General features: G+C 44.3%; 1 protein-coding gene across 4 annotated transcripts in view; it reads left to right on the forward strand.

Annotated features, from left to right (window-relative positions):
- The first annotated feature begins 709 nt into the window (after window positions 1-709).
- The window catches only part of bcl11ba (BCL11 transcription factor B a), a 180389-nt gene continuing 163979 nt past the window's right edge, over window positions 710-17119 (forward strand). For 2 of the 4 annotated variants that reach the window (XR_013888543.1, XM_080202334.1), the window contains exons 1-2: window positions 8749-9587; window positions 15135-15491. Coding sequence is in view for 3 of the 4 variants with exons in the window: in XM_080202334.1 (XP_080058460.1) it covers window positions 9533-9587; window positions 15135-15491 (412 nt within the window). In the remaining variant the exon portion in view is untranslated. Of the gene's footprint in view, window positions 790-8748; window positions 9588-15134; window positions 15492-17119 lie in introns of those variants that run through there. The other 2 variants (XM_080202332.1, XM_080202333.1) reach the window with 2 other exon arrangements.

Consider the following 17119-nt stretch of genomic DNA (forward strand, 5'->3'; position numbering starts at 1 on the left):
AAAGTGTCCAAACACAATGCAAAATCACAGGTAATATCCCAGTCGTGTGCTCAAACCGAGCTTTCACTGAGGAAGACAATCCAGTCATCCCCTCCAAGGAACGAGAATTTTCCATTGGAAAAGGTTGCTCTTAAAGCGGAATGGTTCTCCAGAGGATTTTTGCATTCCGCAGGGACTGGCGTCAGCTCCGCACACACACATACAAACAAAAAAGGCTGAGGTAACTTAACTCTTAGTGGGACGCTGCTTTCAAATGGAGGAATCTGCTCTATAGCGTTAGAAGAAGTCAACGCAAAAGAGCAATAGGTTACAGAGGAGAGAGCCGAGTTCCCAAGTAAACAGTTTAGAATGGGATTTCCAGGCTGAAAGGCGTTTGATTCATGTGAAGTTCATGTGCTGCTCTGAGACTGGTGATGGACCCCAGGAACAGAGTATGTTCTGTAAACAAGCACTCCATTCCATTCTGATGTCACAGATCTAAGCTCCTTTCCCTCCCACTGTGACGGTGATTGATTTCATGAGTTCACTCCTGTTGGCTTCCAGTATTCTGATAGGACCGTGTCAGTTAAGCAGCTCCTCCCACTCATTTCTCTCTCTCTTTCTCTCTCTGTCTGCTTTCTCGATCCTTGCGTTTTGTTCTCTCCTTCTATGCATCTTTTCTTTCCCCTTGACTTTTCCAAGTTGACTGTACGTGTGTGTGTGTGTGTGTGGGTGGGTGTGTGTGAATTTGTGTGTTTCTTTGAAAAAAAAATCTTCTCTTTGTGAAGAAGGAGGCAAAAGGACAGTCAAGTGAGTGAGAAAATTTGTTGTGATGTTTTGGTCAGAATTTCTTTCTTTTAAAAAAAGCATAATACATGACAGCGCTCAAACATTGCTGGCAATTGAGGATGTAATTAACTGGCATTGTAAATTCTAAGCTCTACAGAGCAAACTACATGAGCGCATTGTACCTGACTCACATGAATGTGTGCTATGTGGGTTCTTGCCAGTAGCAACCCCACTCCACCTGATTTATTTTGCTAGTAGCCAAACTCAGTTACAAAAGCGAAGGCAAGGTGGCTGCCAAAACGTCAACACAACAAAAAGACGATTTCTGTCAGCTAACTGTCAGTTTTGAAACACTGCCGGCAAAATCCGCTGCAAAATGGTTAGTGCCCACTCTGAACCATGCAGACTAGCTTCTGTGTAAATAGTATTTAGTGACTGAATGTACGTGGTGGGAAACCATGCCAATATAAACCCCAAAAATGCAGCAGGAATAAAAAGAAGGGAAGCAAAGGAGAAAATTCCAATGCATTGTACCAAAACTCCCAAAATGAATATTTCTACAATGTATTTACAGCTTTAAAACATTACTCATAAAATTCACATTTAGTACTCAGTGCCAGTTCTACATTGCCACAAATTAGCCTATGTATGTCCATGTACAATAGAATGTGTTATGATTGACTGGGTGACTGTGTACGATGTGAGCTGCTTGCCAGCACTTACCTTCTTTTGTTGCTGTTTTTGAACTGAAGCATCGAAAAAGTGCATCACACGGAATGAAAAAAAAACTTTTGAGATTATCGATAGCTGTTGGATTTGCATGGCATACGTGGGAATTAGCTTATATGTTCATTATACTGGAAGAAGGAATATTTTTAATCAAGGGAGTGTTGCCAATGCAGCCTGTTCATTCCTATTTACAATGAGAGGTATCTCCTTGTGTTTTTAAGCAGGAGGAATTCACTCTGTGTCAAACGGAGAATGATTTCCGCATCAAACCCGCAGCCTTGAAACATTACAGTACATAAAGAGTGGGTGCCCACCATCACCCGAGGATGGTAGCATAGAGAAAGAAACCTGTTCCTAAGGTTTGCGAAGGTTTTCTGCAATTCTATTTCGATTTGGATATGGAGAAATACACAAAAAACCTGAAGTTTAATTTTTACACGAATCGTGAAGAATTTGTTCTTTGGATAGCCCTTCCCGTGACCAGCAATCAAACCATCTGACTATAAGATGACACTCTTAGGTTTAAACCTGTGACCATCTGGCAAGTCAGCGAGCTAGCACTTGTGACACCGGTGGCGCCCTGCACTTTTTTCTTCACCCTTAAATAAATGCACGCGCGCATATTGAAAATCAGGAACAAACAGTTAGGTAGGGAGATAATTTCATCAATAAACTGCTGGAAATCAGTTGCAACTTTACAGCTTGTCCTGCCCCTGAACGGCAATGTTTAGACCAATAGTGCGTATTCTGGTTGAGTGAATCATTGAACAATATCATTGTTTTTTTGTTTTGTGGAAACCTGGGTACTTTCATTGCTGGTGTGCAATATCTGAGAACTGGAGAATAAAATGAATTTCTGTGATAAAGTTTTTAAAATGCCACCCGCCCAAAAGAAACTGCCATCAGCAATTTCTCCACTGAATGAGCTAAACAATGCAATCAGATGCTAGATGTAGCCACTTGCTTGAAAGAAACAGGAAAAAGAAATCATTTCAGTAATGCTCCTTTTAAAGGATCGCCCCCTTCCAATAAACGAACAGATATCCAAAGGGTTTAGCCAGTGCCAGTTTTCAACTGTGAAGACTCCACCGTATTGTGATTAAGTGAATGAGCGTACAATAAACACTTGCCGGTGAAAGCTCCCATTTAGCGTTATATTTTAAAAGCTCATTGCATTTACTTAGAGTGATGATTACCAATGTTATTACAAGTGGCTATTTTTCACTGCGTAGATTAGTCTCTGTGTCTATTGTCTTTGAATAAGTGCCTCACAATGTGAGGTATGTGCGTGTGCGTGTGTGTGTGTGTGTCCATTTACAATTATTTGATCCACAAATTACTCATGCTATGTGATAGGCTGGCAGAAAATATAATTTGAGCAAACAGTGATTTGAGAAAGACAGTGCCTACTCTCTCCCCTTCCACCTTCTGATTAAATGCCTCCCTTCCATGAGCCACTCCATTCAAAACATAGCGGAATGTGGGAGGAAAATCAAATTACTCAAGTCAATTTTGCCAAATGAATTTGAATACAAAACTTGGACTTGGGACTTTCTGATTGTGAACAAGCATTGGACCAGCTGCACGATATCAGCCTGCTGTCCAGCCCAGGTGTCTGAGCTCCTCAAAGTAACAACTCTTAACAAAAGAAGAAAAATATGGACAGAATTTGGGAGGGATTGTGAGGCAGTTACCTAACCAATAAACTAACGCGACTGATGTTTGAATGGTTTAGGACATAAGCTTTGGAAACCTCCTTCCAGCCTGAGAAACAAGAAATGAACCAGTCTGTTGTAATTTGTAAAGGACGATGAGGCCCGCTCGTCATGAGGATGACCAGTTGGAAGTTATTCATTTCCTGTGGATCGTGCCATGACTGTGTGGGCCAGCCATTGAATGGTGGGGGTTTGCGCAGCATGGACATTTGAATGGTCACTAGGTTGTTGCCATTGACGCTATGTTGATATTGTTGTCGGTGCTGCATCATAAAGCTGTCCGCAGCGTACCGTCATATCAAACAATCTGCCACAGACTCCCCTCCAAGCAGTGTTTCTAATAGGTACTCGCAATAGTTGCAACAACAAGGTTAGAATGTGTAAGCCTTGGTTTTTCGCTATAACCTTTTGTGTGGCAGTCACGGAGAGGAATGTTAAAAACTGAGGTATGGATCAGAATGAAAGTTAGCAAAAGTTTGCAGGCTTTATTTTTGTAGCAGATTTATATATTTTTCTCCTCTGCTGCTGGCTAATCTTCAAGTTTGAGCCTGTGTCAGCAGGGACAGTGGAGGAGATCACAGACTAAACCTGATCTTCAAAGGTATATTCACAATGCTGTATTACCACCTTAACCCTTTGTGGATTTTTGTGAGTAGCTGATGGCAAACAGCATTGACAGGTGAATAATTCAAAGCCTTTCACATGTTGCTACTCACGGAAAATTGATCAGCAGGGAAAGCCATCCGTCCAGTGCATGTGTTGTACAATTAATGCAGACGCAGTACTATAATGAACGCCAGGAAAATTTGGCTGCAAGTAGCTGGTGCCAATCGTGTGCTGCACATGTCAATCTATGTGTACGTACTCTTAGTTGAATTGAATGCCTGACAATGCGATTTGTTGCCAGAAGTAACCTCCTTTAATTGGAGAATAGAAACAAACATTCAAGTCGCAGCATATGTTAAAAACTGCTGCTTTAAAGCAAGATGAGCAAATGCTAACATACACAGCTGTTGCCAGTCCTGCAGGGCACAGGTTAGACGCGTAACATCTTAAAATGTGCTTCCTTGCCAGTTTTAGTGGTCTTCCTTAATTGTAAAAAGAAAGGACAAGGGAAAAGAAAATCTTCAGCATTCTGAAAACTGAAAGCAAAATAAACGGCACCAGCACATGAATACAGATGTAAGGAGCTGTTCCCAGTTTGACAATATGCAGATCAGCTGTACTCTACCAGGATATGTATGTGTATGTGTGTGTGCGTGTGTGGAGCTCCATCTCACGTCAAACTATCTGTTTTTAATTGTATGTGGGGAGAGAAACACATATACCATCCACTTAATTTATTTTACAACCCTAGTTCTAAAGCACCCAGCTGTATGTGCATTAGGTGCTGTTGGCTAGGCAGAGCACAATTTAGAATTGCACTGCACTGAATTCAGTGAATGATATAAGTTATTGCAAATAAAATTCCCTGCTGTGGTAAAATAAGACCAATAATTATCCACAGCATATTAAAGAATAAAAACACACAAATTAAAATATTATTGCAAGTGGAGTACCTGATAGCAATAGCTGAGAATTCCTAGACGCCTATTGAGGGATAATGATTAGAGATGTACTTATTTATTTCTCTTTGCCCTCTCTCCCCTAACCTAAGGTTATCAGGGTTGTCCTAGAGTGTCCAGAAATTAAAGATTAATCTCTTGGACACAAATCTTTAGAACAACTGTGTGTTTCATTTTCTTCAAACATTTTCATTTGTTCTTTCTAACATTATTGGTGAGAGGAGGCACTGGGGAAGAAGTTATTTGACTGGGTGGGACATCCAGGGACACTTGTCCATCTGACAAGAACTGGCAACCCACTTGTCCCATTTCATTCACAGACTGCCAGTGGATCTGCTGCCCAGGCCTCCGCCAACATGTAACCAGGTGGTAGGTCCCGTGGAGGTACCTGAGGATAACCTGCCCTCCAAGTGCTACTTCCTTCCCTCCTGCCCTCCCTGCCTCCCTCCCTCCAAATGAACCATCTTTCATTTGAAAGTTCTACCTCACCTAACCAGCCAAGGTTGCCAATTTTGCCAAATGGCAAACTGGAGGTGTTAGCACTTATCACCACCCCCCATCCCCCAACACCACTCCACCAACCCCTTACCAATTGATAAACCGACTAGGTCAGAGTCATCTACTAGCTATGGATCCTTTTTCCAATGTTGGGAAAGCTGATGAATGAAATGCACTGTGGTATCAGACAGGGCACCATCTCCACAGGGAGGCTAAACCTTTATACCTTTCATTCACTGCGTTCCACAACGGCACCCCCCCCACCCCGCCACCCGCCTCCTCATCCACCCCAAAATCAGGACAGAATTGTTTGGCTAGCTTGTAATAAAATGAAATTGATGGACGGTGATTGTTGCGGGGGGGGGGGGGGGGGTGGTGGGGGGCGGTAGGGAGAGATAGTCGTTCACACACATTGACTGGAGAAGCTATAGAAATAGCAGACACCGACCTTTGTGTGCTATTTAAATACCGTTCAAATAAATTGTCTTTTCCCCCCCTCTCTCTGTAAATTAACTGCTGCCAGCCACAACACAGAAAGTTAAATGATATCAGTGCAAATGTCTGGTTTGTGTGTGAGAGCTTGGCGAACGGAAGCCCCCTATTTAAAATCAACACAATTCATTTAGTCAGCAAGATGATTGGAAAATGTTACTATGAGTGGCTATTAGTAGTTCAGTACTGCTCAATTTAGCCCGCGTCTGTTAGTTTTTGATTTGTGAGAGGGAGATTATACTTATGCAATAAACTAACAAATATGCTCTGGTGTTAATCACTCCTACCTAATACCGAACTGCATGTCTCCAGTCAGACTGTGTGCGGGTGTACCCCACCTCACAGCCGTTCAGCATTTTTATGTTATTTAAAGAGTCCAACACCCCAACCGCAAACCAAAAATAACTGAAGTTTTTTGCCCCCCTCCTCCTCCCCAGCACCCAACTAAATCACATCACGGCAATTTTAACGTCCTTTAGCCCTTCTTTTTTGTTGCTGTTGTTCTTGAAGATGTTAGTTTTTTTTGGGTGGGGGGGGAGGGAGAAAAGGTAACAATTTTTTTTCAGGAAAAAAGAGAAACTGTTTCACACAATGCCGGTGGGACTCTAGCTAGAGATGTCACTAATCAATAATGAGGTGTGGCTTTGTACAGACGAGGTATCTGTGTGTGTTTAATTAGCAGTCGGTGTCTTCTGTTTTTTCGTTGCTGATCATTGTCGGTGAAGAGGCGATCAAATTTTACTTATTGTGCCAAAAGCATCAATTTCTCCCCCCTCCCTCCCTCCCCCATCATAATTAGTAACGTGTGTGTGTATGTGTGTGGTGTGTGTGTTTTTAACTGTATATCTATAAGTCGTGTTAACCCCCGTGTACAGGAGGTAAGCTCAGTCCTGCTTTCGGGTATTTTCTTTTAAAGATCGAATAATCAAAGTCTGCTGGAAAAATAGGCTTGCGAATGTTCGCAGAGTGGCGGAGCTGCTCCCAGATTCCCAGCCCCCCCTTCAGATGGAAGTGAGGGGACTGCGGCTAAACAGATCCTTCCCCAATTCACACAGTTTGAGCGCTCTGTAATTTGTTTTAGGGGCAAACAGCAACGACAAAAAAATACTTGTAAATATACTTTTTAAAAAAGGGGGTAGAATTGCTCGCATACGCAGTAAGTGGCCAGTGCGCTCTCTCTCTCTCTAAATGTTACATATGGGTGAATACCAGTAGCAAACCTTAGTTTGGGAAGGAGAGTGGAGGAGGGAAATAAAATCCTCCTGCACGTTTTTCCCCCCTCGCTTTTTTTTCGCTATAAGAAAATCGCACAAATACATCAAAGATCGGAGCTGTTGCCAACTCCGTAATTCTCAGATTAGGTCGGGTGTATGCATTGTGAGTGAGTCACTATCTGTACAATGCGCGCTCTCTCTCTCTCTCTCGCCAGTAGCAATGCAATGTATTTCTTAAAAAAAAACATACTGCAAACATAGCAATAAGTAGCTGTTAGCAGTCCTGCACTTCTCAGGTTAACCGATGTGTGCGTGTGTGCATAACTGCAGATGAATGAATATCTTCCAGCACTACTCCCCCCCCCCACTCCTTTTAAGCAGTAAGCCCTTATTTTTAAAATATAGTTCCTTCAAAAAAAATTAAGACGCATTTCATTCGGAAAGCCCTTTTTCTAGTTGAACGGCGAACATCTTTTGAGTGCCACTCAGGGACAGTCCGACTTAACTTTTAAATCTCAGTGCGAGAAAGTTTGAGGCAAATAAAACAATTTTTGTAACAAAATACTATCACACAAAGAGTAGTAAGGTGGTGGGAGGGAGGGGAGAGAAGCCTTGAAAAATATAGACACCGGCTTTTAAGGGGGAAAAGGTATGTCGCTTTTTAAAGAACAACATGCGAATGGCAGAAAAAACAATGAAATGAAAAGGGAGTTTTTTTGGTTAAAGATTGTACATGCAACTTGCAAAAGATAATGAAATGAAAAAGTTTTTTCACTTTCATCCAGGGATGAAAAAGTAAATTTATTGTGTGATGATTGACTTTGGAGGGGAGTGGGAGAGAGCGAGGGGGGAAGGGGAAAGGGAGGGACGGGAAAGAGAGGAGAGAGATGGAGGGAGACAGGGATGGAGGGGTAGAGAGAGGGAAGGAGGGAAAAGAAAGGAGAGGAAGTGAGTGAGGGAGCGAGCGGGATGAGGAAGAGAGAGGAGGGGAGAAAGGGAAAGAGAGGGACGGAGACTGTGGGAAATAAAGTGAGTGTGTGAGAGGGAGAGTGGGAGGGAGATTGTGTGAGAGACTGGGAGGGGGAGGGAGAAAAGAGGAAAGAGAGTGAAGGTGGAGGACACAGAGTGGGGGAAAGAGTGTACGAGAGTGGGATGGAGGGAGAGGGGAAAAGAAGGACGGAGAGGGAAGATGGGAGACATAGGGAGTAGGGGAGTGTGTAAGGGAGAAAGAGTGGAATGGCAAGGGGGAGAAAAGAGGAGGGAGAGAGAAAGTGGGAGAGGTAAAGAGTGGGGGAGAGTGTGTGTAAGTGAGAGAGAGTGGGAGGGACGGAGAAACTGAGAGAGTGGAGGAGAGAGTAAGTGAGAGATAGTGAGAGAAGGTGGGAGAGATAGAGTGGGAGAGAAAAGAGGGAGAGAGAAGGCAGGAGAGTGTGTGTAAGACAGAGAGAAGAGGAGGGAGAGAAGGTGGGAGAGAGTGTGTAAGATAAAGAGAGAGGGGAAAGAAGAGAGAGAAAAGGCGGAAGAGAGTGTGTAAGAAAGAGAGGGAAAGGGGGAAAGAAGGTGGACAGTGTGTAAAAGAAAGAGCGAGGGGAAAAGAAGAGAGAGAGGTGGGAGAGAGAGTGTGTAAGAGAAAGAGAGAGGGGGAAAGGAAGAGAGAGAAGGTGGGAGGGAGAATGTGTAAGAGAAAGAGAGAGGGGGAAAGAGAGAGAGAAGGTGGGAGAGAGTATGTGTAAGAAAGAAAGGGAAATAGGGAGATAAGGTGGAGAGTATGTAAAAGAAAGAGCGAGGGGGGAAAGAAGAGTTGGGAGAAAGAGAGTGTGTAAGAGAAAGAGAGAGGGGAAAGGAGGAGAGAGAAGGTGGGAGAGAGAGAATGTAAGAGAATGAGAGAGGAGGAAAGGAAGAGAGAGAAGGTGGAGAGAGTGTGTAAAAGAAAGAGCGAGGGGGAAGAAGAGAGAGAGAAGGTGGGAGAGAGTGTGTACAAGAGAAAGAGCGAGGGGGAAAGGAGGAGAGGAGAAGGTGGGAGAGAGCGTGTAAGAAAAAGAGAGAGAGAGAAAGGAGGAGGGAGAGAGAAGGTGGGAGAGAGGGGTGGGTGTTGCTGCTGGAAAGACAGTGGCTCAGTCAGGTCCTGTCGAGTGAACTGAGTGAAGTGAAGTGAGTGGCTGTGAATGAAAACTCCCTCTCTCTCTCTCTCTCTCTCTGTGTGTGTCTGTACAATGTGATGCCTTTGCCAGTAGTAGCCCCCATTGAGCTGGCGGCCAATTCATCGGCTTGACGTTCAAGTTCGCGGGCGCGTCACGTCCGCACTTGAACTTGACAGTGTTCCCTCTCTGTGTGTGTGTGTGTGTGTGTGTGTTTGCTGTAATAGTGTGTGTGTAATGTGTGTGTGTGTGTGCTAGCTCCTCTCCCCCCCTCTCTCTCTCTCTGACGGCCATCCCATAATCCATCTCCATCCGCCATCTTTGCATTATTTCCAATTTATTTTCTGTCAGGGGCTCTGATGAAGATATTTTTCTCTGGAGTCTCCGGCTTTCCGCTCCAGATGTGACCGACTATGTCTCGCCGCAAGCAAGGCAACCCTCAGCATTTAAGTAAAAGGGAATTTTCGCGTAAGTAACCATTCAAAAAAATCATAAAAAATAATAAATGAAACAAACCTCTTTTGCCCCCGCTTCCCCCCCAAAAAATAAAATTAAAAAAAATTAAGTATTTTTTTCTGGATATTTATATACGATATAAATTGTTAATGTTTGAGGTGGTAATTTTCTGAGCGTTGTCTTCTAAATATTGTTTTGAGGTGCATTGCCCAGGATGACAACAAAACATTGAGACTTTTAAATTCTGCAGAGTTTTTAATTGCAGGAGGGGGAAGAATTATTTAATCTTTAATCGGTCCGTTGCTGGATTCAGTTCTTTTTGAGCAGGGTGCGATGTGTGATTTTAATTTTAATTTTTATAAAAGAGCATGATTTGAGTGAGCCCTCGGTGCAAGCATGTGTATTCTTTTATATAGTGTTAACAGCCGGCTTTTGCAACATTTGGGAGAAGTTGCAATTTTTTCTGCTCCTTGCGTGAAGTGTATCCTTTTTTTCTGTCGGGCGCTCCTGCTTGGGTTGAGATTTTATTTCATTTTTTTTTAAAAAAAGGGAGAAAAAAGTTTGTGCAATAGTGCGTTGGAGTTGTCCCTCTGCATTGCTCATTGCAGAGGTGTCCGATCTTGCATGCGGCGGGTGTTTATCGGTTTCTTTTTGGTGAGAGGTAGAGGGGGGAAAAGGTTTGGTGCGAGTTTGCGAAAAGTTGCGAGCGGCGCGCGTGGAGCCCCGGCCGGCGCGAGGGAGGGGAGTGTGCGGGGATGGAACGCGGCGGTTCGCAACGTTCCAAACGTGGCCAAATAAGGAGAAAGTCGGAATATTTATGGTGCTTTATTCTGCTAAAAAAATTTAAATAAATATATTCTTCCATCCCTCTCTCTCTCCCTCCTCCTCTCCCCTTCCTCCTTCCTTTCCTCCCTCTCCCTCCCCATCCTCCTCCTCCCGCTGCCCCGACAAAACAAAAAGGGGGGAGAGATTGCATTGCATAAATTGCAACTCGGCTGCAAAGACAAGCCTGGTAAAGAGCAGCAAATCTCTCTTCCCCCCCCCCAACCTCACTTCTCCCCCAAAACCCACCCAACTCCTACAACCCCACTCTTTGCAAACAACTCCTGCTATTGCATTATGTTTTCGGGGGGGAGGGGTGGGGTGTGTGTAATCGTAGGACAAGAAATTCTGCAGATTTTATTTATTTCCCCCTTTTTGGAAATCATCGGATCTCAAAATAAATAAAAGAAAAAGGAGGGTAATGTTATTCTCTCCCCCCCACCACCCCCAACCACTCTCCGCCCCGAATCTCAACCTTTGCGTCTGTCCATGCAAAAAATGGTCGGAATATCTTTTTTTCTTTTTCAATGAAGATCGGTTCCATTTTTCTTGCAAACTGCAAAAATCAGAGAGAAAGAGAAAGGTAAATGCGTTTTTTTATTTTTTAAGGAAAGGAAAAAAGACGATTGGGATTCTTTGGAGAGAAGGTGATGGGGGGGAGTGGGGGGAAATCGCATGCATCTGAGATGTTGACCACTTTGTTCAATGCAAAAAATAAGATTAAATCCAAAGCGTTTTTTTGTTCTTCTATTTATTATTTCCAAATGGTGTGTATGTGTGTTTATATATGTGTGTGTGTATGAAATACCTGCTCTGGCACGTTGTTGTCTTTTAGAAAGCGCTCACTTTTTATTTGTAAGATTCTGCAACTCATTGAGAAGGTAAAATGCTTGTGAGACATTTGCAACTCTGACAGCGGCGATGGTAATTTTTTTGTGGGGGGGGCGGGGAAAGAGACAGGTTTTTTTAAAGCAAATTGTGAAAATGATTCCGTCCCTGATCCAATGAATGGATCGTTTTATTTTAAATTTTAAAAAAGAATTAAATGCACGATTCTCCCCTTCCTCTGCACGTTGCATTTATTTTAATGCATAATTGTGTGAGAGTAAGGTATTTGTTTTTTTTATTCTACCCTCCCCTGACTTGTCCATCCCGGCTCGGAAATATGAGCGTGGGGGTGGTGGCAGAGGGGGGGCGGGGGGTGGGGGGGAGAGTCTCTCCCTTCGCCATACCTTTCTCCAGTGACTGAGAAATTAATGCCAGGCGCTCGATTTGCAAACCCGACCTCCTCCCCCTTCCTCCTCCTTTAATTTTTTTTATTTTGCACCGTGTGCGGACACTGGCCGCTTTTAAAAAGAAATGCCACTTCAGGCAAAGCACAACTTGCATCCATCCCATCCTCCTGGACATTGCAAGATGCAATTCCAGTTTGCTCATTAATAAATCTCTCCTTGCTACACAGCCGCCGGTGGAGTGTGTGTTTGTGTGTGTGTGGGGTGGGGGAGAGATTTAACAATTCAATATACAATGTGTGTTTTTTTTGAGCACGCGGATTAGTCCTTGCTATTACAATCTCTGCAATGTTCGTAGAAGTCCTCTTTTTTTTGTTGTTGCAGGGCTGGGTTTGCTTAAACTTGATCGGGCAGTCGGGGAAGGGGGGTGGGGGGGGCGCTGGGAAGAGAGCGAGAGAGAGGCAGGAGGGTTAGTTAGACATTGAACTTGGGCTTGCATTGGGGTCCGAGTTAGACTCCTTTGGCTGCCTTTGTTACTGAATAAAGGGTTGGAAGGAGGAGGAGGGGGGAGGAGGAGGAGGTTGGGGCAGAGAGAGAGAGAGAGAGAGTGAAATTCCCATTGAAGTGCTTTCGCTTTGCAATGCATGTGTGTGTGTGTGCATCGCCACAAAAATAAACTCAGCAAATATACAAAAAAAAATGCACCGAGGATAATGAGTGAGATTTAAAGATAGTTGCAATTGCAAATAAACTTTGTCCAGGATTCCAACTCAAAGCGCGTGGGTCCCGCGCTGAGGGAGCCGCAGTGACGAGCGGCCGCCGCAACGGGGCGCTCTAAGTCAACTCATCAGTGCCGAGTCCCCACTACCTGGAAAATGACTACTGTCACACACACACACACATCATGTACACTTCTCCCCAAGTGTAAAGAAAGCATTTGCTGCAGCATTCATTCCCCCCCCCGCCACCTTTGCACTTCTCTCAGTCCCCCCCCCCAACCACCAATATGTTTAATTTCTGAGATGCACTTTTATTTCTGAGAATCCACATATCCTGCCTTCTGCCATTCAAGTCTCTCTGTCTTTCTGCACATATCAACTTCTGGCACAGCACAGTCAAAATCAGTTTGGTCAAAGCTCCAAAAGACTGTCTTGATTTTTGTGGAGGAACTTGATTTCACAGATGTGGGGGGGGGGGGGGGAGGGTGGTAGTCGTTATTAAAATAATGGATTGAAATATCCAAAAGCAATCCTTTTGATATCATTCTTATTTGAATTAATTTAAACGCTGCGCAGGGCGACGTAATGAAAATATCAGATGCACCGCTTTGTCCCTTTTTTAAAAATAAACAATATTTGGTGTGTTATGTGTGCGTGTGGCTGACAATTATTTACCAGATCTCCAAAAATCTTTAGGATGCTGCACTGATGTGGTTTATTTTCCACCGTGGGCGAGAGAAAGAGAGATGGTGTTTGAAAGCAATAAATACATTAATTTTTAAAATATCCGTTCAAGTTTGTGATTGCAGGCGTTTAAGGCAAATTGAGATTGGGTGTCTGTGTGTGTGCTTGTTTGTTTGTTTTATTGTGAGTTCCCTTAAGCTAGAAAATAACCCAGGCCAGCGATGAGGAGAGGGAGAGAGAAAACACTTCGACTTGTGCAGGAGTGAAATGCTTCTGAGCGTCAACCCTTCCTTCATTGTTTTTTGCGCTCGTAAAAACCCAGGAATAAAACAAAAAGTGCCTTAAGCAAGTTATTTAGAAATAAATTAAAGCAGAGGGGATACACTTCAGCAGTTGTACACACGTCAATGAGTAGGTTAGATGAATATCATCATTTTCTTGCTAAAGTGACAGCAGATGTGGGAATTGATTAATGATAGAACAATCACAGAGAGTCTATTTGCCTTTTCTGTGTCTTCTGATATTAAATATTGTATGTTTTATTTTATGTATCAAATGCAGATTTTTTTTTTGTTGCGTGGAGAGTTGGCGTAATCTCCCGATTATTTGCAGGCTGCTGTGTATGAAAAAATATGTGCCACCTCGTTTAGACTTCTGCTGGGTTTTTTTTTGCTTGCCCGGAAATAAATAACACTGCTCTGTCTTACACAAACCTATTTGTACACTCCGGCTGGTTGGGATCAGTTTTGCCGCTGATTAATATTCCTTGAGAACCTGCTAAGGTTTTTCAAATGATGCAAAAAAAAAATCGTATCACTGAAATAATGAGGCTTCTTGTAATCCTGTGACAGAGCAAGTTGTTAAACTTTGAGCGACTGTCTGTGGAGAGCACTAAAATGTTACGTGCTTGTCGGTACAATGGCCGGGGAGCTGAAAGGAGGCAGATGAATCAGAACATTCCTATTCATGCTTTGTCTTCCCAGTCTCTCCCCCCCCCCCTTCTCTCTCTCTCCCCCCTCTTTGTTGTTCTCGCTTGTTAATTGCACCTATCAATGTAGGAAACCTGTGCACAAAATTTCAATGCGGCGTTCCCCTACTCAGCAGCCTAACTCGCTGCAACGACTTGTCCAGTTTTATTTACCCGGACGTGAAACTGAAATTGGTGATGATTTTAAAAGAGGGCTGTTTGGAAAAAAAAACATCACCTCCAGCTCAACAAAAGCCCCCCCCCAGAAAACCACCAGTTGTGCCGTTTTTATCTTTTTTTTCCAAAAAAAAGAAAGGATGTCCTTCTTCGTCTTAAGCCCTTTTATTTATTTTTTTTGGTTCAGGGGAGATTGTTCTCTTCGGTCAGTCTTTCTGGTTCGTGGTACAACTCTTGTGTGTTGACTGTCACTAAATCCAGAGAGGTTTATAATGCAGATTTTGGGGAGGGAGTGGCACTGGGGGAGGCTGGAGGGGAGGTGGTGGTGGTGGTGGTGGGTGGAGGGGGGGGTTTGGTTTAGAATATTCAGCTGTTGAACCCTCTCACCTCTGAAAAATAACCAACCTTGGTTCTGGTGAATGACTCCCACATTCAGCACAGCCAGAATAAACCCCAAGCCAATATATCAGTAAACGTGAAATTAAACTGAATGAGGGAGAGCCACAGTTGAAGAGTTTATCTAGATTTATGAGAGGCCAGAGTGTTAGTGTTAGAAAGCACCCTTTTGTTTTTTTTTTCTTCACCCCCCCCAACCAGTGTTTTGTTTATCCAGTTGAGCCCTGAGTGTCTTCCATCGCCTTCCCTGTGTTCTGTTTCACTGACTTGTTGTATGCAAGGTGCAAAGATATATTCAGGAAAAATAAATAAATAAATAAAATGCTTTTACTGGCTCCGCTGTCATTCTCACAATTCCTTTTATTTCGTGATTGCAGAATAAAAAAGATGTTCTGTTTGAGTGGGGGAAGTGAAAGGGGGAAAATGTTGGCCAGAGACGTTTGGAACAACTTATAATTGGGAATGGGGTTGTACACTGAAAGTTCCAGCTAAATGCAACCTCTCCTTTTTCTCTCTCTCCCGCTCTCTTTCTCTCCCTCCCTCCCTCCGTTACTGCGTGAAGCAGAGGCTGACCATGTGGAGACGGCGAGCACGGACGAAGAGGACGCGGTCATGGCTGGGCCGGGCAGTGGCGGCGGCGGCGGCGGAGACCACGACCTGCTGACCTGCGGGCAGTGCCAGGCGCACTTCCCGCTGGCCGACATCCTCGTCTTCATCGAGCACAAGAGGAAGCGCTGCAACGGGGCGGGCATCTGCTTCGAGAAGCCCCTGGATAAACGGAGCCCCTCGCCCCAGCACCCGGAGCCCAGGAGAGTGTCTGAGCCCGTCGAAATCGGCATCCAGGTCACGCCCGAGGAAGACGACCGGCTACTAACGCCTACGAAAGGAATTTGCCCGAAGCAGGAGAACCTTGCAGGAGGTAATGCGTCTGGTACCACTCAACGTACTGATAATCCCCTGTGTTTGTTGCTTAATATGTTTGGGGTGGGGGGGAGTGGGGGAGTGGGGGGGGGGGAGGGTGGGTACACCATGATAGATCCTCCTGTCCCCACTCCACCTCTTCGGGCACATTCAGCATTTTGCTTTTAAGCCTTCACGGGCTTTTCAGATCTTCCTACTCTCCTGAATCTGTACCTAGTTTAAAAATACACGGGGATGAGGAAAACCTGTCTGAATGTGCAAGTCTCTTTGCCACGCTCCTACCGACACTGTATATAGCATGCATCATGAGAATTGTCACACACATACACACACACACACACACACACACACATATACACACTATAAATAGATAGGAGGAGGTACAGTTGGCCCTTTGTGTGTTTTTATTTTAAGCATTTTCAGAGCTTGCTGTTTTTGTATATAATTTCATTGCTGTCACTACAGAGAGGGCTCCTGGGATGCGTGCGCGCTTTTGAGTGCAACTCCTAGAGAAGGGATAACTTTTAACCATTCACAGTGCTGCGATGTTTAAAAAAAAAAGTGGTTCTGAATCAGTGGGTGGTGACATGTGACACGTGGCGCTTTAAGGGTTAATAGGATGTCAGTTGTCTGTGTGTGTGTTTTTTTTTAATGTACCAATACTGATTCACACTAGCTGTTGTGTGTGTTTTTTGGGGGGGGGGGGGGGGGAGGTGGGGTGTGGTGGTGGGAGCGGAGGGGGGGGGTGGAAAACTGATGTTATGGAAGGAAAGAGAAAGAATTGACAAGTTGCACCCAGAATGTTGCAGGAAAGGCTGCCATTGTGTTGACTGAAATATCAACTGGGATTTCAGCTCTCCTCCCTGATGACCCCCCCCACCCACCCCCACCCCCCCCATTAGAAGAGTAAGAACTTAACCATATTCAACAAAAAACAACTGCATGTAAACAAAAAGTTAGGCCTAAGCTGACTACGTTTCCAAATCAGACTTGTGACCTGTAAGCTTCCCGGGTCAGGTCTTTTTTGGACAAGGGCTTTAAGTGATTATGGTGCAGGGTTAGAAATTTACGGTCCGACCGTAACTTCAAAGCCTACTTGTGACAAGTTGTGAAATTGGACTTGACGAACGCTTGGTGATTTGTTGGTGTGGTGGGGGGCAGGGGTAGAAAAACAAAACCCCCCCTTCCGTCTCTCTCTCTCTCTCTCTCTCTCCCCCTCCCTTCAAACCCTCCCCAAATTGGCATTTGATTGATCAAGGCAGGGTGACATGCCACTGGTTGATCTAAGCCCACGCCATCTTAAGTGCACATCGTTCAGAACCAGCGAGCTGCCCCTATGCTAGCGGCAAAAGTGGAAGTGAATTTCAGGGGAGTGGGCGAGCCGGTGACTGGCTTGAGGCTTTGAGGTGACGCGTGATCAGGGCCTCTTTGCTACACTTGTGCGTGTATTGTCATAGGAGTACACATTTGCCTGCATTGTGTTCTTAGCGTACAAAGTCTCTGTCGACTTATTTTTCAGAGCGCCGCTAAACAGTAAATTGCAGCCATTTGAACAAAATGCTCCACATTGCTGGTGACTTCACTCTTCATCAGGAAGCTCCTCTTAATGGAGTGAAGCTTCTCAAA

Source organism: Carcharhinus amblyrhynchos, chromosome 14, assembly GCF_965287045.1.
Source record: "Carcharhinus amblyrhynchos chromosome 14, sCarAmb.v2.hapA, whole genome shotgun sequence".
Taxonomy (NCBI): Eukaryota; Metazoa; Chordata; class Chondrichthyes; order Carcharhiniformes; family Carcharhinidae; genus Carcharhinus; species Carcharhinus amblyrhynchos.